This window comes from Pleurodeles waltl, chromosome 6, assembly GCF_031143425.1.
Source record: "Pleurodeles waltl isolate 20211129_DDA chromosome 6, aPleWal1.hap1.20221129, whole genome shotgun sequence".
Lineage (NCBI taxonomy): Eukaryota > Metazoa > Chordata > Amphibia > Caudata > Salamandridae > Pleurodeles > Pleurodeles waltl.
Genome location: NC_090445.1, coordinates 1112584673 through 1112610094, shown reverse-complemented (window position 1 = coordinate 1112610094; position 25422 = coordinate 1112584673). Strand labels below are relative to the sequence as shown.

General features: G+C 45.1%; 1 protein-coding gene across 1 annotated transcript; it reads right to left on the bottom strand.

The window, feature by feature from the left end:
* Positions 1-7658: 7658 nt before the first annotated feature.
* Positions 7659-25106, bottom strand: LOC138300649 (chymotrypsin-like elastase family member 2A). Its single transcript, XM_069240261.1, has 8 exons — positions 24976-25106; positions 23941-24029; positions 21322-21419; positions 16773-16901; positions 11905-12041; positions 10569-10714; positions 8833-8985; positions 7659-7783 (listed from the first exon to the last, which is right to left on the bottom strand). The coding sequence occupies exons 1-8, from the start codon at positions 25013-25015 to the stop codon at positions 7766-7768; spliced, it is 810 nt and encodes a 269-aa protein (XP_069096362.1). The 5' UTR covers positions 25016-25106; the 3' UTR covers positions 7659-7765.
* Between the last annotated feature and the right edge of the window lie 316 nt (positions 25107-25422).

The following is a 25422-nucleotide window of genomic DNA, read 5'->3' as shown; positions in this document are numbered from 1 at the left end:
AGAAAGTTCTGTAATTTGAGAGGAGCCACAAATTTCCTTCTACCCAGCATTCCCCCAAGTCTCCCGATAAAAATGGTACCTCACTTGTGTGGGTAGGCTTAGTGCCCGCGCCAGGAAATGCCCCAAAACACTATATGGACACATCAACATTATCAAATACAAAACTGTTTTTGCGGGGGTGGGGGGGGGGGGGGGAGCACCTGCGTTGTGGCCCTGGGCTCAGCAGCCATATAGGGAACCCTACCAAACCCAGAACTTTCTAAAAACTAAACACCCAGGGAAGTCCAGGGAGGTGTGACTTACGTGGATCCGCCAATGTTTTCTTACCCGGAATCCTCAGCAAACCTCTAATTTAGCTAAAAAATAAAAAAATTCCCACATTTCTGTGTGGAATCACCGCACCAGGACAAATTTCCTACCACCCAACATTCCCCTCAGTCTCCCAGTAAAAATGATACCTCACTTGTGTAGGTGGGCTAAGTGCTTGTGATACGGAAGAGCCAAAAACATGTCGAAATTGAGGGGGAACCAAAGCGGGTCCAAAAGGGCAGTTTGGAAAAAAAAAACATTTTTAGGTTGACAAGTGCAGCAGAATTGGGTGTGGATCGGCGGTAATTTCCCCATCTGCCCACTGGCAGAACAACTTTGGCCCCATTTATCTGGGGTGGGGGTATGACCATAACCCCCCTCCTATTTTGAAAACAAAAAATCTTCCCTGGTCTCTGGTGGGCTTTCTGCCCTCCCTTGAGGGCAGATGGGCCTTCCAAAAATAGGGGCAGATATGGCCAACAGTAATGTGCCCCCATGGGGAGGGACCCTTGCCCAAGGGGCTGTCCCCCAAACAAAACACACACATACACACACACCAATCCCTGGTGCCTAAGTGGTTTCTGCCCCCCGGGTGGCAGATCGGCCTAATAACAATAGGCAGAAATGGCCTAAAATAAATTCCACCCCCCTCCTTTCCTTCCCTTTGAAGCCTCTCAGGCCCCCATCACATAATCGGAAGAAAAATGCTTTGCATTTCTCTTCCGATCGTGCTGGGATGGGAGGTGGCCTCTGATGACGTCACTGGGGGGAGGGGCCGAAGGGGAAGGGCTTCCCCTTCTGTCCCTGCCTTTGGGGGGGGGGGGGGGGGGGGGGGGAGGAAAGCCTAGCTCATGTGCCAGGACTTAATGGTTACGTCCTCAGCACAGGAGCACTGTGCCGGTCGACGTAACCATTACGTATCCAGCACAGAAGGGGTTAATACACCACAAAGGAAACACAAGTTATATACAAATAAACTGTATTGCATAAAACATCATTAGACCAAACATGACATGTACCAGTAATACCCTGCTACATGAGCAGTTGTCCGAACATTACACAGGTTACTGGGATGCTGCGAACATACGCAGTAGTCAGATAAACACAGAGGTTACTAGTAATATCCTGCAACACAAGCAGTAGTCAGGTTGTCATGACCTCCAAAAAGGCACGTCAGAATAAACACATTAGCAGAAATGTCAAGATATCATCATGAATGCACCTAACATTAAACATTCCAACCTGGTATAAGTCATATAAAATATCCTGCTTGCCAATAAAAGGGACAAGTACAGGTTTATAAAATATCCTGGTGAGGACTCATACATAGAAGCATCTCCACATGACATCTGTCATAAACTCCACATTACTGCACAAAGGATACAGTCCCTGGATATAGTACTGGTGCCCATATCAGTAGTAGCATGACCTACCCGGAGATCAGGTAATTAAAAAACAAAAAAGGGACGTGCACGTGCAGGCGCGGGAGAGTGCAGGGGGCAGATGTGGCATGTGCCTATCAGTCCCTGCCCCCTGGCGCTTCCGCTTCCAAACATCCCGGTGGGGGACAAGACCTACACGGTAAGCGCAGGGCTGCCACCACCATGCTTAGAGGGGTGACCTTAACGCTGGCCAGACCACCGCCTCTGACAAGGCTTTCTACTTGGTCAGCCAACTGAGGGTAAAGAGGCCCTCTTGAGCCAAGGTTAGTTTCTGCGGGGCACCTCGTCTGGTCCTCCCCGTTGTCCAGGCCCCCCTCCTTATAGCTGCTCTCAGTACGACCTGAGGGCCATTGGGGCATGCGCCTAGGACCACTTCTCCCCTCCCTACACCCGGAGGCCACTCAACATCCTGGTGGCACTCTCCGTCGGATAGTGAGGGCAGAAGGCAAGTCCGGCAGGCCGGAGGAGGCCGAGTCTGATGGGCAAGTCTCTGTCTGCCACCCAGCACCTGTGCAAGGCCTCCCGAGTCCTCTCCTGCACTCCGCTGCATTGGGGCGTTCTCTCTGCCCCCAGATTCCTCCACCGCCAATGACCACACCTAATGAGGTGCGCAGAATCTCCTGAAGGCAGGGTTGTCATTCTGGGGCTGCTGGCACAGAAAGGGCAGCCTGCCTGGGCCCCGGGGGCACCAACCAAAGCGTGCTTCGTCCAACCTCACTAGAGGCCTCCGAGGGGCTCCTCTTGACCTCCCCCACATCAGAGGTAGGGGGGCTGCACACAGAGGAATACCAGGGCATAAACACAAGAACACAGGTCACTTCCTGGCCCCCAGGTAGGCAACAGTCCAACAACGGCATGCTGCACACGCTGGGGTGAATAAGAGCTTGTCACCCGCTTCAGGCCCAAAATACAGCGATCCCTAGCTGTTCAATGTTGCGGAAGCAGGGGCAGCTCTGGTAATAGCGGGAATACTCTGCTGGCCCCTGGGAGAACACTGCAAGAACTCAGGGTAGAGGGCAAACCCAGGCCAGCTCACCAGAGTTAATGGGGAATAAGTGGCAGTCTCTCTAGGGCTTACCAGACCCCAGGCCAACAAATCACAAGAAAGTCCAGTGGTGAGTCCTGGCAGTGTCATAGTCTCCCTCCAGCAGCTTCTGGTTCCACGTCCATACAGTGTCTAATCAAGCATTTGCAATCCAATGGGTCTTGCATTTGCTCGAGTTAGAGCTATTAGCGTTGTAAACTCCTAACAGGACTTTTCTTGCCACAAAAATTGAAAAAAAAAAGAAACAAGCACAATTGTGCTATGTAAAACCCAGCACGATTGCGCTGAAATTGAAAACAAGAAAACCAAGACAATCGTGCTGTATGGAAAATAAAAAGATAAAGTAGTACCGAAACCAGGCTGAAAACATGGAGCCTCGTATGTTTTCAGTAGTTGGCCGGTGCACTCAAGGATGGCTAAACACCAAGAAAGGCAAGACGCATGCATGCCTTTCACTAATGAAATCAATCAGATTTTAAAAGGCAAGCCCACAGACCAATGAAAGTGACAGGCATGCAATGGGTGTGGTTAAAAGCCCAAAGAGAGATTACAACAGGGACGGAGCGCTTGTGCCCTCAACCCTAAAAATGTGGGGGAAACCCCATGTACTTGTACTCATTTTGTGCAGTCTCCACAAAAGGGGGAGAGGGGCTTCCAACCAGCCCTAACCGGTTCCCGGTATGCTCCCTCTCTCCTCCAGCACTGGCACCAGATTTCAGCGGGGGGTAAACGAGCCCTTTGTGTGGGGCCAGGGCACAGCCTTTATAAATGCAAATGTGCCCAAGCCCAGGGAGACCATTCAGTATGCAGTTGCACTCTTGTGACACCTCCACCCTCCCTGAGTACAGGCGGTCTGAAAAGTATGCACAAAGCCCAGCTGACACTCTGCCCCAGATATGGATTGGAGGCAAGCTGAAAAACACCAGAGTCATAAGCACAGAGAAATACCTACTTTCTAAAAGTGGCATTTCTATAATGGTAATAAAAAATCCACCTACACCAGTAAGCAGCATTTCTCACTACCATTACAACCATACCAAACATGCCTACACTACCCCTCATAAATCAGACAGTACCCCATAGACATAAGGCAGGGTATTTCCAATGCAATCCTAGGAGACAGAAGGCACTCGCAGTAGTAAGAAAGTAGATAGGCTGTTTTGTCACTACCAGGACATATAGTACATAAAGACAAATGTCCTACCTTTTACATCCATAGCACCCTGCCCCCAGTGCTAGCTAGGGCCTACCTTATGGGTGACTTATATGTAGTACAAGGGGAGTTCCACGCCTGGCAAATAAATTAAGATGTCAGGTCCCTGTGGTATTAAACTGTGCATGCAGGCCCTGTGGTAACCAGCCTGAGACAAGCTTGAAAGGCTAGTTTTGTGGGTGGTGCAAGCTGCGCTGCAGGCCCACTAGTAGCATTTAATTTACAGGCCCTGGATATAGGGGATACCACTGTTCAAGGACTTACAGGTAAATTAAATGTGTTAATTAGGTGCAAGCCAATCATACCAAGTTTAGAAGGGAGAGCACATGCACTTTAGCACTGATCAGCAATGGTAAAGTGCCCAGAGTCCTAACGTCAACAAAAAGGGTCAGAAAACATAGCAGGAGGAAAGCAAAAAAAATTGTACATGGCTTTGTAAAAAAGGGCCAGGTCCAACAATAGACGGTGTGGGACTTTTAAGTTATTTGAAGCCCTCTCACCTCCACTTTGACACATAGATCCAGTTGGGACACAGGGGAAAATAGACAATACCCATTTCAAAGTAGATCGCTGACACATCCTCTATTTCACTAAAAAAATTGCACTTTTTAGGTATGGTGTTTGTCTCTGTTTTACAGGAGCTAAGTTAATGCTCCTCCTGTCCAAAGCCTGGTGCCCATCTGAGAGCGATTCAGGCTCCCTCGGGGTCCCCCCACCAGTTTGAAGACCGCTGTGATATGGTCATGAGAGTGGAAATGGCAAAGTCATTACTCGTTCCAAAACAATGACTGCCCTTCACTAAGGGCCCTAATGTTCATGGGCGCAAGGAAGGTTGTCTTGCTAGCATAGGGTACCTTGACCCTAACTGCAAACACATGACAGCCCACCTGCTCCTAGGAATCTTAAAATAAGAGACCTCTTCTGTGTAGTGAGGATCAGAACCTATCCCATACTGAGGGAGGCATCTCATTGGACAGGAGAAGGATGCTGTCCTAAGGACTCATTCAGTGGAGTAACTTGTGTATAACTCTTCATTTGCCGCTCTGCCATTAGGATAAGCAATACTTGCAGCACCCCGTCTGATCCCTTGATGTAGATGAATAGGTTACATTTTTAAGACTTTTTGTGACCATGCTCTCTGTCCTCATTTTGAAATGAGGTGTTAAAGACCCAGACGGAGGAACCAAAAGCAGCCTGGCAAAAATGCTCGCATTACACCACTTTGCACCCTCTTGCACCACAGTATGCCTGTGCCAGGCATAATGTATGCAAGAGGGGCATTCCGCCACCAGGAGGCCCGCACAAAAAGGGCACAATGAATCTACAAGATTTCACTGCGCTATTCTTGTCTTCATTTTCAACGCCTGCTCAAAGCAGGCGTTAAAATGACACACTCATAGAAACCTATCGGCTTTCATGCACATTTTTTATGCTAGTGCAGAATAGCAGCACAATAGAGTAAAAAAAATTCTGACGCTATTGTCCTAATGACAGCCATGGTGCACCACATTGTGAATACGGCGCACCCATGGTGTAGTTAGGTGGGGTAGGGGCAACGCAAGAAAAGTGGCGCATCAGCATTGATGCACCAGTTTCTTGTAAATATGCCCCTTTTTTAACTTTCAGAAAACGTCTGATTTGGTAAATCGAAGGGTTTGGGGCTTCGTAAACTCTTTATCAAATGTACTAAGCCCATTTAGAGATGTGGGAAAAGTTTACCAAGGTGTTAAATGGGTGTAGGAGTGACAGGTTTAGGGTATCAATAGCGATTACCTATGTTATGTAATAATGTTTTAAAACTAAAATCCAATTGAAAAGCCATTAAGATTTAACTGACAACTCAAAGGAGGTAGTAACACGTTAACTAATGGAAGCGATACCTAAGGGATCTTTGCCCCTTTGGGGTTGTTGACAAAAGGATGTTATAAGCTGACAGTGGTCCATGGGACTGCTGTCTACTCAAAAAAAAAAACACTGGTAAAAGGTGTTTTTTTAACAAATCTTATTTTTCAATAAGGAAAATGTGTTGAATTTTTTAAAAAATGCTTTATTTAAAAGCAGTCACAAACATGGTGGTCGGCTGACCCCAGTAGGCCATGTTCCTTTGATGGCAGCAAATCATACTCAGCAGCAGTTTGTGACCTACCTTATTAACATTCATGAGACAGGCTGAACAGCGACCCACTACAATTCTGTATTTTGTGAACAGAGTACATAGGTTGGTTTGCAAAATATCAATACATCCGGTAAAAGTTGATGTGCAAATTGTGATCACTTTTACCATATGCATTTTTGGTAGATAGTGCCTATTCTTTTGGCAAGTGCTTCACTTTATACTCTCCTTTTTGCCATCGAGAGCTGACACCTAAATCGGCTTGACAAACCAAAGGGACTCCTTTACAATCCTCATACCAATTCCCTTTAGCTTGCACCAAGAGGGGGCGTTTAGTGCGTCCACCTAGAAACTACAGGAACACATTAAGGCTTCATGGAATTGTGTGGTTATGCACACTATGACTTTATCAATTGTATTTCCTATTTTATGGTCAGTGGCTTACGTTTTTCTAGAGCAGATTTACAGTTGTTGAAACCAAACATAAAAGTACAAAAACATTTTCAGTGGATGTTTGTAGGTTACGGCAACCACGGTGGTGGAGTATAGTACATCGTGTTGGCACTTCTACATTGTGGGCATAGCTCTAATGCCAGATTAATTTATGAGAAAGCAGCCCCTTCATGACCTGAAACATGTTGAACTGATGGACAGAGGTGAGTGGTATGTCATGTAGTTGGGTGGTTGTTTATAAACACAAAGGAGCACTCTAAGCAAATTGTGACATGTCTATTTATCCATAAGACCAACAAAGATTATAAACAGTATATGTGTGTTTTGTGGCAGCATATAAGAAAAACCTTATAACTTGTGCTAAGCCGAGGCGCAGCCTTTGTGTTTTATGGAAGACGTGGAGTGCAACTTAGCTGGGGTTTCTCATGATTACACTGTCAAAATGTTATATCCACAGACCAGAGAGTGCACGATTGACCTCCACACACAGAACTTTCTTAGACTTCAGCTGTTTTGCACTTGGTCAGAGGTCTCACTGCCACTGGCTAACCTTTCATTGGAAACCACATCACCTGGACCCCAGACACTGTGTCAGATTTCTCCTTTCTCAAGGAAGAATCCAACATTAGTCCAGATTTCTCGTTGATCACAGGAGCCCTAAGGCTGAGTCAGATCTCTCACTTTCCTTTGAGGGAACCCAACGCTCATCAAGGTTCATATTCCTAAACACGAATTAAACAACTGATCAGACGTATGTTTCACCAGGGTCCCCCAACTCCTAAACCAATTATCTCCTTGCTTAGCAGTCTCCGAACACTTGTCCAGAAATCCTCTCGACGGGAGCTCTGACACTGATTCTATTTCATCTGTTCTTTGTGGGCATGACTATCCTAGGTACACGAATATCAAATAAACATTAGATAATTAACAATCCACAGGCACTCCCTGCATAGCCTCCTACAGACTGGCATTCCATGTATGGGTTTTGCAGATGTGCATGCACACTCTCCATGCCTCCTGTCGATGTGCGCACATCTTGGCCTTCGTTATATACAGAGTAGAAAGCAAACACAAATACATTTTTTAGATTTTTATTATTATTTAATGTCTCTACAGCTCATATCTTCTTTTTGTGATACATTGCGGCATGTCCCTTCAACTCGAGCAGGTCATCGCTCATGTTTTTCTGTTTAATTGGCAGCCATTGTCTGAAAAAGATCAGGAAGTATAGTGAAATTAACCCATTGTTTCATTTTTTGCTGTGTGTGGCACAGTGTGTGTCAAATTATTTGTACAGTATAGTTGTTTTCACTAAAGAGAGCATCCAAATAATGCAAGGGCCTATAAAAATGAAACATTTAGTTTCAGGTTAGTTATTCATTCATGCTTGGAGAAACTTGGAGAAATAAAAATCACAATAATAAATGCATACGTTTGGGAAACTAGGAGTCTTGCACAGTTACCAAACTTGTTCTATCCAAACCTGGCCTGTAGCGGAAGTTTGTTACTACAAAGTATATGCCCATACTCCTGGGACCACCCCACTGTGGACCACCGCAGGAATCCTTTGCACTCTAGGAATCAGAGTGTAAGATCTCACCACAGTCTGGGCACAGGAGTGCAGTAGTTTGCGAGCATGTAGGAGCCACCCGCATGTTGCCTGCCACAAGAGGGATCTCCCAGCCTGAACACTATAACTGATGTGCTCAGGGCAGACTAGAAGCAACGCAGAAGTAATTAGCCCCGACTACTTTCTCATTCTAGCTGACTAGTGAAGCTGAGGCTGTACCTTGCAGCCCTGGCAGGACCCTCAGACATGCAGGTGCCACCTTAACTCTCAAGTCCATCTGCTATGCATCTCTCGTTACCCAGCTTGAACTGTACCTTACAGGCACTGCTGTGACAGCGCCTTCCCAACCTAGCCTTAATTCTGACTTACAAACCCAACCATGACTGACCCTCAAGTACACAACTGTGACTGTACAGCTGTTATCCAATGATGACTGTACCCATTAATCCATTCCTGACTGAATCTCATGTTTCAAAAAGTGACTCCACATCAGCTATCGAGCTGTGGTTGTACATTTCTAATTCATCTGTGCTCTTACCTTCCCAGTAGAGATGTTACAGTGCTTCACTAACCCTCTGGTAATTGTAAATCATTCATTCAGATGCAGCTGTACTCTGTGCTATGCCAATCCTGCTGTTGCCTTCCCTCACTAACCTTGCAGTGACAGTCCCAATTGTGAATGATTACCTGACTGATCCAGCTATTGAATGCAGACACCCGAGTGAACACAGACGGCTTCTTGGAATAGTTGCAGCCAAGAGTGGAACCAAAGCTGACCACACCGTGGACCTGCCAGCTTCCATCAGTAGCTCTGCAATTCAGTGGGCCACCAGAGTCACCCTGTAAACACATAGGAAGCAGAGGGATTACTGTAGATACGTCAAACCATTAGGATCCAACCAACATCCATCTATGTGTCTTGTAAGGCACTGTAGTCACACCTCCACATCGGAAAAAGGAACTTAGGATCCTACATACAAGCCCCTTGTGCCACTGTAGCATCACATAATGTTACTCATTAGATTGGGCTAGAGGAATATTCTTTGGGTGTAATTGTGTATCGGTACTAACTTGGTGTCGGTTGTGATGTGTTGTTAGATGGTCTAGTGTTAGTCTCTAGATCTGCTCATGCATGGACTGTGTTACTAGATCAGGCTTAAGCAGGTCAAGCACATGCTTTGGTTGTGTTACTCATAAGCTGGTAATTAAGGAGAGATATTCTCTTCTGCATGTTGTAAAATGTACTTTCGTTATGCTAATTTAGAACCGCAATTGTGTGTTCCAGTTTTATTTCCCACCACATAAATTAGTTTTCAGGTTTTGCTCTTCACCAGGTTGGACTTACCTTTGGTTGATGCTGCTCTAAAGATTGATCAATAGTGTTGTGCTACTCTCTAGATCGGAGAAACTGTGGGTGAATTGTGCTAATCTCATGATAGGACTAACTTGGCTCATAACTGCTTATGCTACATACTTTACAGGACGGACCATATGTTCTCTGTCAAATCTATCTGTAGACTGGATAGGTCATGCTTTGACCGGACCTCTATGAACTATGGTTATGTGTTGTTGAAGATTGGAGACATCCTGCTCTGGGTGAACTTTCCTTCAGATTGAGCAGGTCGTGCTCTGGTTAGGTGTTTCTGTGGGCAGGATGGATCCTGCACTGGTTGGAGTTTTTTTTAGATAGGGTAGATCATCCAATGAGTATATGTTTTTTATAGAATTTACTAATTGTGCTCTTGTGTACCTGAAGACTGGACATATCGTGCTGTGATTCAGTGTTTCTGTAGACTGGAAAGATCATGGTGTGGGTGAACCTGTGTGTGGATTGGACTGATAAGGCTCTGATTCAGTGTTGTTAGAGACAGAACATGTCATGCTCATCTGTACCTCCATGTACATTAGACAGATCGGTGTTTGCATAGAAATGACAGATCATGCTCTGTTTATGCTACTCTATAGATTAGATTGGTCTTTCTTGGGTTGTCCTATTTAACAAACCAAAATGATCATGCATTGATAATGCTAGGCCCGAGGACGAACAGATATGCCTCAGGTAGAGTTCTCAGGGTCTGCAGAGATGACTCTTCTGAACTGCATGTCCTTCGGGAGTGTTATACCTCCTGTAATTCTTTGACCTGTAACACCACCTGCGTTACCAGAAAGAGCAAACCTCTTTTTGTTGCTGTTTTGACATTGCTATCTCTCTAAAAGAGTGCAAAGGAATTACTTAGGCTAGGAGAGATAGCTTTCTGAAATCCCTTACAGGAACAGAAATATGTGTTTACTACAAAAAATGCCTACAACAGAGATTAACTACTGCGAACAAAGTTGACAATATGCTATTCTGTAGAGAGCATGATAAGCAATATTGTTTTGATATTGATTTGTTAAGATGGGAACTCATTTTGTGGACATACATTACAGCTGGAGATAATGCCATCACCACCAGCGCAGACCATGGATGTTTTCACCGTGCCTCCCCACCAGTCTGAGCGGCTGCAGGTAGCGTAGTCCACGACGAGCAGACGTCCCTGCTGCAGCCTATCAGGAGAAGCTCCGTTGGCTGGAAGAGAACACAAAGTAGACATTGATACCCATACTCGGACCTTAGTGCAAAACTTCAAGTGGGGACTTCCACATTGTTCAGAGTATAAAAAAGTTCTACCAAACGATGAAGTCAGTTTTCCTTTCCCATGTAGCTCTAGCATCTGCTACTATTTAGTGCTACAGCCTTCATTGACTGCCTGTTTATAAATGTCTACTCGTTCTGACCTGCTTCTTCTTAGTAGCTCAGTCCGTGAAAAGTACTGGGCCTAGGGCTAGGAGCCCTCTTTGCTCTTTCTGCCCTTGTGACAGCACAATACTGACAACGTACTACATAATATTAGTTAGGCCTTTCTTTGAAATAAGACCAATTCTTTATTTGTGCTGGTGGTTGCAGGTGGTGGACACTGGCAGTCCTTTTTGAGAACCTTGACGTATTTGTTAATCATAAGACTTTGATCAGCGTCGAGAAAGAGAAAGGCAGAAATGCAGGGAAAGGGGGGAGAAGTGGAAAGATTGGAAAGCAGTGCTAATTGCAGATGCAAGGATAAACAAGCATTTGCAATGCAGTGGGTCTCGCATTTGCTGGAGTTAGAGCCATTAGCGTTGTAAATTCCTAACTGAACTTTTCTTGCCACATAAATTAAAACAGTTGACATAAGCAAGTAAATTCAAAGAGCAGCGTCCGCTAGGAGCGTGAGCACAAAGGAGAGACACAAAAGTAAAAAGAATTTTGCTTGCAGTCAAACATACCAGCAAACGTGATTATCCATGTAACAGGGTCGATTGCCAAGGCGGTAACAAAACTGCCCCAAGGAGGGACAAACGTAAAACATTTGCCAATGATAAAGGATTTTTGAAAGGCAAGCCCATGAACGAGTGATAGCGATGGGCGTGCAGTGGGCATGGTTAAAAGCCCAGAAATAGATTACAACACATCAGAGCGCTTGCACGCTCAACGTAAAGAGGGCATGTGACAAGGGGCATAGGCCGGTGAAATCAAGAGTAGGCAGCCTTGATACTTGGCGACCACGTCATTCAGAGGGCTCATGCATGTATTATTATTTTGCTAACTAATATTTGAACAAGCTTCAGCAGAAGAAAGGATGAACAGGCTGCAATCTGTTTTAAACTTTATTAGAACTGTTTTCAAACTAACCTGGCGTTTGCTAGTTTCATTACAGAAGACAGAGTAGGGTGTTTACTTACTCTGCAGCCGCCCCCATCCGGTTACGTAACAGGCAAATCTATTTGGAAGGACATATCCAGAAACTGGGAGGCAGGCGGGCTGGATGGTGTTACTGTAGGTCACGTGCTCTGCCAGTTTCAGCAGAGATATGTCATACCTGCAGGAAACATAGAAAGAGCACAAGTTTGACTTATAATGGAAGACATTGGACGAGACATTTATTTCTCAACAGAGCAGTATTTGTACATATGTTCTATTACCTTTGGAACATATATACAAATATTCAGAATATACAGTGATTGAAATGTAAATTTAGAACTGCACGTGCTCACTAACCCAGAGCACCTACTTGTTAATGAGAAATTCTGTACATTCCCATTAAAGATCCTAATGCACCGGTACGAACTGCTGGAACTCAACCTTTAAATTAAAGAAGTTCAGGCCCTCAGTACAAGACATTACCTGTCCATTTAAGTAGTGGTGTAACAAAACTTGAAGGGGGCCCGCTGCAAGCGCCCCTCTCCTGAAACTTGATGAGGGCCCTGCTGCACGCCTTGCCCCCCTTCCGGTCTCAGTCATAGCTCTAAGGCCAGGGTACTGACCCGAAACTGTACGAGTTAGCCACGTCTGACCCCCTGGCCGAGGGCAAACTCTTTAGTGATCGAAATGTAAAAGACATTGGTAAAGTTATCAACATATTTAATGCCTTGGATTTCAACCACTTTTTGGGTGGGCCAATTGAGGACGAGGGCCTCTACCCAAGGTACTCAAAGAAGCTACGGTTTCAGACGCCATGGTTCCAGTCAGGATACCTCCCAAGCTGACTTCTTCCCCTCCCACTTCAGAGGCTACCAGGGTAGATTCAACAAAGGCATCAACAGAGGTTCTCATTCCTGAACTTCCCAATTCTCAGGTAAGCCCCTTTCCAGAAATTCCTTTGGTGAGGTAAGCTTTGTCACTTCATTCACAACCTGCCACTATTTCCTTAGACTGGGGTCAGAGGTTGGCCCTCAGTCTAAAATATTTCAATCAGTGGGTGGTTTATCACCACTTCACAATGGAGGGAATTCATCTCCTTCAGGAAAAAAGATTTGATGGCTTGCTCAGATTTGAAAGACACATATCTCAGTGGTGCCCATTTTCCCCCTCACAGATGATTTCTCCAGTTCCAGTGGAGATCCCAAACGTTTGAGCATTGAGTCCTTCCTTTCGGGCTCTCCTTGGCCCATTGGTCTTCACAAAATTGTTGAAACTAGTGACAGAAACGTTGAGAGAACTGGGTGTACAGATCAATTACAAAAAGTCAATGCTGATCCTATCTCAGATAATGGAGTTCTTAGGGTTCCAGATCGAATCTGTCAAGGCTTAACTGCTACTTCAGACTTCAAAGGTGAAGCCCATCAATTAAGAGAACTCAAGTCTGCTTTGTGCAAACATACAGTTTCCTTGAGATCGATTGTTCGACTAGTGGGTCTCTTGGCTTCTTCTATTCAAGCGATCTTTTCTGGTCCCCTGCATTACAGGGCTCTGAAGAGGTTGAAGAGCCGTTTCCCAACATTCAGGTCTGACATACAAATGTCAAGTGCCGTTGAATGAAGAAGCAACGGCGGAGATCATTTGGTGGCTTCAACACATGGAGGCATGCAATGGTAGGGCCATCTTCAGAGCTGTCCCAGATGTGGTTATCGAGTCAGACACCAGCCATTTGGGATGGGGTACCAGATGTGAAGAGTTCCCCACAGGAGTTTGTTGGTCCTTCGAAGAGCTCAGACTTTACATCAGCTGTCTAGAACTGTTAGCGGGATTGTTTGTAATCAAGTCTCTTTAACCAAAGAAGTCCAAATGTTGCATCCTTTGGACGGACAGTGTTTCCGCAGTACCATATATCAACAAGCTGGAGGGGCACCAGGTCATGTCTGCTAGCTGAGATAGCCAGAAACATTTGGCACTTTTGCCTTCAGCAACCGATAACGGTGTAATGGAGTATCTTCTGGGCAAAGACATTCACATTGGGGATTGGAATTCCAATTTCTTAGTAGACCACATCGATTGGCAGCTTCACTCCCAAGTTTTCCATTTGAGTCAACAAATGCTGGGGTATTGCCAAATCGACCTTATTGCATCCAGATTGAACCATCAGCAGTAGAACTTCTACAGCTGGAGGCCGGATCCAGCGGCCTTGGCAACGGATGCGTTTCTGCAGAATTGGGCGAAGCAGATAGGTTATGCATTTCTATTTGTGATGATCTCTAGAATGGCGGCACAAGTCAGGAGACAACGGGCGATGTTGGTTTCGATTTGGATACTCAATCTTGGTTCCTGGCCCTTCTTGTGCTGTCAACGGACCTTCCTATTCATCTTCCTGTGTTCCCGGAGTGTCTCTCGTATCCTGAAGGATTGTTGCGTCCACCTCTTCTTCAGCATCAACTAGCACTCATGGCTTCGAAAATATCAGGAGACATGACCAAATTGATGGAATTTCGGAAGCTGCTGCCCGGTTTATACAACAGGTTTGGGCTCTATCCACCCATAAGCGGTACGTTTCAACTTGGAGGAATAGTGCCTTCAACGGGATTTGGATCCAGTGCGGACAGATTTAAAAGTCATCATCAACTCTCTCTCGGAATGCGCTGCTTCCAGGAAGTGTGCTCTGAGTCATCGAACCAATCCCTTGGGTCAGCTGCTATTGTCAGTTAAAAAACCTTTCAAACCAGTATCAGCAGCTACCTTAGCTAGATAGCTGAGATGGGTCATGGGAGAAGCTTGCATTGATATTTCTAGATCTGGTACTCATTCTGCAAAAGCAGGTATGGCTTCTAAAGCCTTTGTTTTAGGTTCTAGATTGGAGGACATTTTGCAAGCGGCAGATTAATCATCTCATTCAATGTTTAAACAATTTTACTATAAACCTGTCGTTCATGGTTCTTCTGTTGTTAATCATCTTTAAACTAGCATAATCTGAAGCCTCCAGTCCTGACAGAATAAAAATCTTTCTAGCTTTGCAACAAGAATTGTCGATTTTGTCAAGGAGACAGAGGCGAGGATTATCCAGCCCTTCTGGGTGTTGTCAAATGTTCTTGTTAATGACATCTGTTGAATGCTTTGTTCATGATATGCTTGAACTTGTTTCTTGATCATTCTGATTTCAGGATCAGGAGCAGGTGTAAGTCGTTCCGACCTCTAATCTCCTGAAGGGGTTCAAATCTTCTCCCTGGCAGATAGTGTGCCCAGTTTATTGGTGTTTCGGGAACTCCTCGTTTGGGTTAACTTGTACTTTGGATTCACAAAGAAAGAGGCAGTGAGATGGTGCCTTACTGTTTTATGAGAGATATAATTACATGAGTGGAGGACTGTGGTTGGGGGGGAGTGGCATTTTGACTCATTGTAAATTTAGTGTTGGGCTTTTACTTTTCTAAGTTGTTCATTGGCTGCTGTTGGAGTAGCAGAGAAGGAGAATGCATAATCCTTGCCTCCGTTTCCTTAATGGAATCGAAAATTCTTGTTGCACAGCTAGAAATATTTTATCCTTCGCAAGAAGTGTGTCCCATGTAAATGTCGGTGTGGCATAAAACATGAACTAGAATTTTATTTTTGACAGTCTGCCACATTGTCACTATTTTGGTGATTTTACCGCTTTTCTTTTCGTGTATCAAAACACATTACACGGTAACAAACACCTAAGCAAGTAGGGCCTGTTGCCTTTAACAATATTTGTTAGCACTGAATTTTATTCAGTACCATATAAACGAGTAAAATCTCCCCTCTGCAGTGTTTCTCTCTGCATTAGTGACCTGACATTTTTCTCCACACATCTTTCTGAAGTCCTTCCACCCGCGAGTCCTACAATTCTACTCCATGTTGTCTTTTCATCTCTCCTTCTGTATGCACCTTCTTTTGTCTCCTACATGTCACCTCTCCAGCACACCTTGAATTTTCTTTTCCATTAAAACTCTCCATATTTCGAAAGCTTGATACTTCCTTCACACACTTTCCAATTACAGTTGTCACGTCCGTGTCCATAGCGTTGTGTGCTCTTCGGGCAACGACTGGATCAGCATCTAGTTACAACACCTTCATGACGGGTGCTTTACGGAAGTCGCACTGCCTGCAGCCTTAGCTCCAGAGTGCTCCATTGTGCCCTCATGAGCGCTTACTCGAAACTGAACTCGCTCAGATACCTCGAGGAGCCTCGGCTTTCAGTCTGCACTGTGCAAGACTTACGTTATATGGAAAAAAAAAACTACAGAAGCACGTTTGAGAAAGCTGGGAAATAGAAACACATATACTACGCACCGTGAAAGGCGACATGGACTGTAATGCTGGCATTGAATACCGGGAGGATTCTTGCACAGTGTTTGGGGAAAAAAAGTAATTTTTCTAAACTTAAGGACATACACAGGGCCCAGTAAGGACCCTTTCCAAAGTCTGTTTTAATTATTGCCGGCAGGGGCGTAGCTTCAGGGGGATGTGTGGGGCGTTACACCCCCTCAATAACTGTACGTAAAAGGGTGGGTAATAGTTGGGTACAGGTGCTTTCAGTCGGTATGGCGGAGGGGTCTGTTGTTTTTACCCAGCAATTTTACATTCACATAGACAAAAACACACTCTCTTCATAGTTGTTCTGAAAGTCTTCAAAAATGTTGTTTGTTTGACAAAATATTGTTTTCTCACACTGCCAATCCGCATTCACCTTCCTTGCTACCTCCCCTTTAGCCTCTGTCACTCACCCTGCATGTCGTATAATGTATTCCAACATTACATTCCTGCGCGTAATTGTGGAAATGTGAAGAACTCCCTCCCCCCCCCCCCCCCCCCCTAAAATCTTACTGACCAATATACGCCCCGGATTCCCGGTGCAAGACCCGCCCCACTCAAAGACCCGAGTTACCCGTTGGAGAGCTGGCTCGAGTTCCACTGCTTGTGGTTGAGTAGTTTTTGCACCTGGATGGCTCGGGAGCCGGATTCGGAGACCCGGAGGTTGTGTTTTCCAAGCAGCACTCGGTAAGACCTGGAAGAACTGTAAAAAGAAGAACGCATGGTGAAATAAAGCAGAATCAGATGGTTCTGCTGTTTCGTGTCAGTTTATAAAGGCCGGAAGTTTTCCAATGCGGATCAGCGAGCAGTGAAGCTAGAACCTGCACAACTCAGTGCTGAGACGTACATGACAGCGTCACTCAGCAGAATGGGCACTTAACCAGACGGCAACACGAGAGACGCAACACTCACACGAGAGACCACGCAGAGGAGGCTGGTCATCAACTTTATATACCAGCTCTCAAGGGAGGCTGAATACTAACGTGGTTCAAGAAGGCAAACGCTGATATCATAACAAAACAGAGGAGGCTGAGCACCAGTATTATATAGCACCTTACGGGAAGGCTAAGCGCTACCCTTACATTACAGCGCACGAGGCTGAGCACTGCCACCACACAGCAGACTGAGCACTAACTTTACTCAGCACCACCAGCAGTATGAACACTGAGGGGCATATTTACGAGATTGTTAGGCAGCGCAGCGCAACACAGCAAGTCAACGTGCTGCACCGCAAGGGTGACAGGGAAAGGCAAGGAATGCTCCGTATTTAAGTCAATATGGCGCATCCTGCCTGTCCCCTGCACTGGCGCCTTTTTTGCAGCCTAGCGCGGTGGCACGCGGTGTGACAACTTTTGAGCCCCCCCCATAGCTACTTCGGTTTCCCTCACTACCACTGGGGAAAAGTGCATTTCATCTCTCCATAGCCCCTCTCGCACATACAATTCATATGTTTTAAAGCACTGGTAAAGGCTGGCTTTACTAATAAGAAAGTCTATATATCCAAACAAACCCTTTATGGCAACATTAGGAATATATGTTAAAAGAATGAGGGGAAACAAAACATAACGTCCTATCCTGCTTTATGGAGTTTGTATGCAGCTCTTTGATGACAGATTTTAACAGTTACTCTTCATATATTAGGCTTCATATATTAGGGTTGTATCTTATGAACTGCTCTAACAAAAGGATCTGTGACAAACATAATAATCCACTCAGCTTTCCACATAAAATACAGGTCTGTGATCTGTATGGTACATGTTCTTTGCAGCAGGCATATTAGCCCTCTGCGCTGTTTTATGGTGAGTCAAAGATGTCTCTAGACAAAACTCCACTCTCTGGCAGGAACATAATCACAAGAGTTATCTTGACATTTTTTTATTGCTGCTTGAACGCAGGATGCACAAGGAACTCTGCCACAGGTGTTTTTAAATCCTACGTTATTGCTAAACACAACCCCTCCTCCCCAACTGTGGTCAGTGCCCCTTCCCCAGGTCAGCACCCAGTGCAGCTGCACCAGCCACACTGCCCTAAAGCCGGCCCTGCAGGCATCCTTGCACCATGGTGCAAGGGTGCCTCTGTTGCATGCAGTATTGTTTTTGTGCAGGAGCGACCATCTTCCTGCACAAAAACAATCCCATGAGGCGTATTCCTCTCTGTGTGTGTTGCAGAATTCAGTGGACATAGATATAAGGATAACACTCCTTGTTATGCCTCACCTGGGAGGCATAGGTTTTTGGCACATTCCCAGGTCCACCACTTCTGGTAAATCTGGAAATAAGTTAAACTCTATGGATGTTGTGTGGAACCACGAACACAACACCCATGAAAATGCCTCCCTAGTGCAGACTAATTATATCGTGCAAAAGCAATGCAACAAGCTCATAAATATGCCCCTAGGTGCTCAACCTCTTGAGTGGCAAAAAGTTTATAAAGCACCGGTCAGGAGGCAGAGGACACACTTTTCTGAGACCCACATATGACACTGAGTTCTCTAACGAGTACCACATACCAGGACGAGCACGAATATAATATTGCATCACATTGGAGACATAGCACTAACTTTTCTTAACACCGCACAGCAGGCCTAGCACTAACTTTACATTGCACAACACTAGGGCTGAACATCAACTTTGCAGTGCACCTCACTGGAAGCTGAGCGCCAACTTTTCTTAGCACCACACAGCAGGCACAGCACTACCACCACACTAAGCACTAACTTTACATCGTACCAGGCAGCAGGCTGAGCACTAACTGTACTGAGATCTATGCAGTAGGCTGAACACTAATGTTTCCTAGCACCATGCATCACGCTAAGTACTAACTCCGCATGGCACCACAGCGCAGGCTGAGCACTAGCTTTACATCGTACCAGACTGCAGGCTGAGCACTAATGTACCGAGATCTACGCGGTAGGCTGAACACTAACGTTTCCTAGCACCATGCATCACGCTAAGTACTACCTCCACATGGCACCACAGGGCAGGCTGAGCACTAACTTTAAATTGAACACATAAGAGGCTGAGCACTAACTACACATAGCAGCACACAGAAGACTAAGCACTAACCCTAGATAGCACCAAACAGGAGGCTGAGCATTAATCATACTTTGCACCATCCATCATAGTGCCAGAAAGCAAGCTGAGGTCTAACATTAGCTATGACCATGCACCAGGCAGGAAACTAACTTTGTTAGCACAAAAGAGCAGGATGAGCACCAACTTTTCATAGCACCACACAGAAGACTGAGCATGGATACTGAACATTAACTTTAATAGCACCACAGAAGAGGCTGTGCTCTAATCATATATCCCACCACTCAGGAGCCGGCTTTAGCGCTGGTGGTGCCTGCTGCAACAATCTTTTTTGGCGCTCCCCCACCCCATGACTACCTCTCGGATTACCTTACTACCACCCGGCAAAAGTGCCCCCTCATCTCTCCATAGCCCCTCTATCGCATGCCTTTACTTTATTTTTTAAAGCACTGGTAAAGTCTGACTTTACTAATCCTCTCAGCTATCCACATAAAATATCGTTATGTTCTTTGCATCAGGCATATTAACCCTCTGCACTATGTTATGGCGTCAAAACTGCTGCTGGACAAAATTCCATCTCTTTCTAGCACGAACATTAACCACAAGAATTATCTTGACATTTTAATTGTTTCCTGAAGTCTGGATGTACAAGGAACTTTTCAGCAGGTGTTTTTAAATCACAAGTTTCATGAGTTATTGCTAAACACAGCGCCCCCCAATCCAGGTCAGCACCCGGTGCGGCCGCACCACCCTAAAGCTGCTCAAGAAACTGAGCTCTAACTTTACAAAGCACTATGTAGCAGGTTGACCTTTGCAAAGCAGCAGTGAGGAGGCTAAGCACTAACTACATTGCAACACACAATAGACTGTGCTCTAATTTTACATAGAACCATGCTTCAGGTTAAGCACTAACTTTTCTTAGCACCAGAGCTGGCTGAGCCCTAACCTTAAAGTGCTCATCAGAAAAGCTTTAGCACTAACTTTACTTAGCACTGCACAGGAGGCTGAGCACTAACCCATACATTACATCACACAACAGTCTGAACACCAAAGGTGCAGTGCACCACATAGGAGGCTGAATAATCATGTCCTATGGCACCATACAACAGGATGAGCACTAAAACTTCATAGCACCACATAGGAGGCTAAGCACTAAGGCTCATATTTATACTTCAATTGCTCCAAATTTGCGTCTTTTTTTTTTTTTACGCAAATTCGGCAAACCTAACTCCATATTTATATTTTGACGTCAAACACGTCTAGCATACAAATATAGAAGTTTCTACCATTTTTTGGATGGTGCTATCACCAAAGCCCCATATTTATCCCCCCATGCTGAAATGATGCATGGAGGGGAGGAGGCGCTAAATAATTATTCAGACCAGGCATTAGGGGACCTGTGGACCCATTTCAATGGTTAAACTCCATGGAATGGGTCAGCAGAATCTCTCCGCAAATCCCAGGAACACCCTACCCACATCAGAGGGACACCAGAGGATGGGGGACCCCATCGCAGGTGAGTAGGGTAAGTATGTTTTTTTTTTTTTTTTTAAGAGCCTTTGGGGGCCCTAACTTGGGGCTTGCTTCATGGCACAGGGTGCAATGGCCATGCCCAGGGGACACCTTTCCCTTGTGCTGACATTGGGGTGGTGGTTATGGCTCCTGTCTTTCCTCTGACAGGAGTCATGTTTTTGGTGGTTGTGCGCCAGGAAATGGAGCTAGTCTGGTTAGAGGCATTTTTTTGCCTCTAACCAGGCTAGCATCATTTTTTGACGCAAAACCCTCTCCTTCCCAACCGCCACCCCCACTCAGCGAGCATCTTTTTTTAAGATGCTAGCCCAAGTTTAGCACCGGCTTGTACCATTCCTTTAAAGTGGCGCCTGGCTGGCGCTGTGGAATGGTGCAGGACAGCACTATACTTTTTCCGCAAAACTGCATTTGCGCAGTTTTGCGGCTAAGTGTGTAAATCTGGGCCTAACTTTGCACAGCACTGCACAGGAAGGTGAGGAGCTTGAGCCCTAACTTTACATAGTACCACACAGGAGGCCGATCACTCATGTCATATAGTGCCACACACAGGAGAAAGTTTACCTGATGCAGTGAGCAGCTGTAAGTACCCAGTTGGATGCGATCAAAGTTCCACCACAGGTATGATACCAGTAACCTCCAGAGAGATACTGAAGAGAGACCTGCACAAAGACAAAGGCACAATCTGTGTTTATGATTCTACTAACAAGAAATTCTTACCAGCAGGGGATCGATTGCCACTACCAGATTGCACTATATTACCATTAGTGCCTTTATATGTTACCCGCAGAGAACCTCATTCTGCTAAAATCAGGGAGTCTTCCTGTGTCACAACCAGAAAGCCTTATGTGGACACTACCAGTAAGCAACATTTGGTTAGCAGTAGGCAGCCTCAGTCTCAGGTTGTTACTAAGAGAGAGGCATTGCATGACACCTTTAGAAAGGTACTTTCCGTTAATGTCTGAAGTTTTCATGTGTCACCACTTAAGAGGCAATGCCTGTTACTACTAGTGAGTTTTCTGTGGCTCCCAATGAGGTGCAAGGTGTTTCTGCTATAGAACCACGAGCTGTCTGTACCAGGGAGGGAGCCCTGTCTTTAGGATTGCAGATGTAGGTTCTATTGCTTCCTCAACGCCCCGTACAGTTAGTCCCAGAATTTCCCATTCTGATGATGCAATATTCTACAACATAAGGGCATTTCTAGTGAAAGTGAGGGGGCACTTTCTGCTGGCAAAATCTTCACTGTACAAATGCTGGATATATTGTTTATGTGAAGTCACTTTCCAGGAGGCAGCATTCATGCTTTCTGTGTTAGAGCTTTCAAAGATATGCCTCTGCCACGAACTTAATTCATCATGTGGATGATGCCTCCAAATACCACATTAAAATGTTCAGTGTAGACTGTATTTTGAGTGAGGAAGTGATATTTTGGAGATGACTGTGGCCATGGACAGACCAGGAGGCGCAGGACCATTTCACCTGACAGTTGTGCTGTGTAGGATCCACAAACTAAAGGAAGATTCCAGGGCCCCCTCATGTTACCCCTGTGGAGGGGCCAAGGCTCCTATTTTCATGGCTCAAAGAAGTACAGGCCGCCTATCTTACCTTTGGAGGGATTGGACAAGCTTTTAGACTCCTGTCTTGAAGAATCCAAGATATACCCACCGGGGGGCCTATGGTATCTGAGTTACAAGTGTGTCAATAATGCTGGCTAGTCACTGGACAGGAAGGAGATGAAAGTATGCAGTAATTGTGATGTAGTTCTGACCCCAGAAGGAGCAAAGCTCCGTATTTGCTTCAGTGGGAGTACGTAAACTCAGGTCAAATTATATGTTACAACTTCAGTCCAGTTTGCTCCTCTTAATCAGATGGGAATTAGATGTTTTTTCTTAATAACATAACTGTGATCAGATCCCAAATGTCCAGAAGCAAACCTGTAGGGTAATTGATATTTACCCACTGATCCTGTTTTACGTTTGTGTTACACTGGCACATTGCAGAAATCCTTGGAATCTGTTACACACGTGTTAAGAAAATCTCAAATGCAAGATTTAAATGTGTATGTGAAGAACTAAACTTGTTCTGCTATCTGCAGTGGAAGTAGACAATTGCAAGTGATTCCCACGAGTGGCTGAGAAGACGTTGGCTAATCTGTAAGTGTTCAGATTATATGATGCACTTTATAATGTATTAAGAAATATTAATTCATATTTGACATACCCGTATGTTAGCTGGTTTTCAGTTATAATAAAATAATATATTGTTGAGAACTCAAAGTATTGCGCATATCATACATTTCTGCGTGTGCTTTTTTTGTTATTCATATTAACTGTATTTACTCTTCTTAACTCCACATATGAGTACCGTAACAATATACATATATATATATATATATATATATATATATATATGCACACACACACATACATACACCCTTGGAGTTAAGAACATTAAATCTATGATCACTTGTATATGTTTACCTTTACAATATTTTTGTGCTCTATATTCTGGCACAACCAGCGGCTTTTCGGTTTCTATGTGAATAATTTTTAATAATATGTAAAGATACTGCCAGTCCGCCCCACACAGAAGTGTGCTTGCAGTGCCTATTACGTTACCCAGAAGAAAAAGACGGGAAATAGATTTTGACACAAAACCTTTTTTTGTTCTTCCTCGGGTAAGTACAGCTCGTTTCATTGAGCACTTAGATTTCGGGTGGTGCCTAAGGAGTCTACAGGTGTCTTTGTGTTTCAGGAGGCCTTAGGGTTTCAGAAAAGTCTTCGGACTACAGAGCGTCTTTGGGTTTCAAAAGCGTGGCGGGTTTATGGAAAACTGAGGTTTCAAGTTTTCTGGAGACTTAGAATTTGCGCTTTAAGGTTGTACGGGCAGTTGGGAGATACTCTTTACAATAACTCATTGAATACAGTCTTTCTTTAAAATCGTTACTCGATTTTGACTAGTGCTTGACATTGAAAAATAGAAGTGCAGGTACTCTGTATCGGAGTACCTGCTTGTTTCTGAGAAGTCCCGGTACTCTCCAATTGGAAGTGTTACGTTTTTCTGAAGAAGTGCAGGTACTCTCCCTCTCAAAAGAAAAAGTGCCGGTACTCAGTACCGGAGAGTTCCGGCCCATTTAAAGCACTGATTTTGACAATAAAAACATAATCAAACCAAGGTACTAACCTGCCATGGCCAGCTGTGCGCCTTTGCTTCCACGCCATTGACCACTCGAGAGACGGCGGGTGGGTAGGCCGGCTTCCCACAGCCCAGCGCTGCAGAGCAAACAGGGAAAATTAGACTCAAGGAGTGGTTGACCCCAGCGCCTACTTAACAAATGGGGTATGTCTGACCCCGCTTTCTTGGCATACACACGAGAATAAAGCAACAGATACTTTTACACCAAATACACCTTAAATGCAGGTCATAGGTTTTACTTGGGTGTCACAATAATACATCTCTTCTCTGTGTTCCTCATACTATTTGTCAACCATATTACTCAGACATCCCTGTGGAAGCAGAGAAAGTCACCTGACGTCAGAAGGCCTGCAACCTCACGCCTGACCTCCTCACGCCTGACCTCCTCAGTCAGGGTTCTGGGTTCAAAGCTTCACCTCGAAACCCTGGCTGAAATTTAACGTAGTTTTCTGGTTATATTATATTTTTTACTTCAGATCCTATTTATTCCACTATTGTCACCACAGTCAACCATCAGGTGGGTGTATTCCCCATTCACCGTAATTTGAAACATGGGTGAATTGCCATTCGCTTATTTTCTACCTGTTTCTCCAACACCCACTGTTTCCTTATTCCTCTTGGATGCTTAAGACAGAGATTGCCACTGCCCTGGTATCCACTCACTACCCCATTTGTTGCAGAATCTAGAACTGGCTACTTGAACATGTATTTCCCTCTACCACAGGAGAGCTTGTCCTCAGATTAACCAAAGGACCTTCCAAACACAAATAGAAGTCAATGGAGGAAATTCATTTTCCCGATTTTAGTTCAAGTCTCCCACCTTCCTCTGCTTAAGTAATGGCATGCATGATATCCTTATGGCTGCTGTCATACGTCCCCCGAGCTTGGTCCCCACCGTGCCTTCACAACAGGGCCAGTCCGTTTGTAAGCCTTCCTTCCATGGGCTAGGCACAATCCTTGCTCACTCACTCACTCTAACCCCTTACCACACCCTATAAAGTCTGTGATTAATATGGTGCTCACCGCCGACCACCAGCACTGCCGCAAGAAGGGCTTGGAACATCTTGGCGATCTAGGAGGTTCTTCTGAGAGCCCACACAGCTTCTCTGTCCCTGGCTCCCTCCCTTTTATATACCCAGCCTTCCGCATGCAAGACTGGGAGTCCTTATTTAGAACTCTTATCAGGGAACGAGGCATGGCCTTTTTCTCACATGAAAATGTTCCACAACTCAAGGTTTTGGTCACGATAAAGCGCAGGTGTAAACAAAACACACTACAAGGTGTGCTTCATAGAAAAGTCTGAATTTGAACAGCTTTCCGATTCTCAGAGATATCATCGGTCATGCCAGAAAATGCAAATAGGAGGTAACCTATGTCGTTGACTTCAGTGCTCATTCTGTGTCAAATTCAAAAGTCAGTTTATGTGCTGAAGATGTACTTTCACTTGGGTAACTGTTTCACATAAACACT

Bases quoted from the DNA above. Each gene is read 5' to 3' on its own strand.
- LOC138300649 (XM_069240261.1), bottom strand. From the start codon at position 25,015: ATGTTCCAAGCCCTTCTTGCGGCAGTGCTGGTGGTCGGCG. The intron at 24,030-24,975 runs GTGAGCACCATA...TTTGCTCTGCAG, and splicing joins GGCAGTGCTGGTGGTCGGCG to CGCTGGGCTGTGGGAAGCCG. The intron at 21,420-23,940 runs GTTAGTACCTTG...GTCTTTGTGCAG, and splicing joins CGCACAGCTGGCCATGGCAG to GTCTCTCTTCAGTATCTCTC.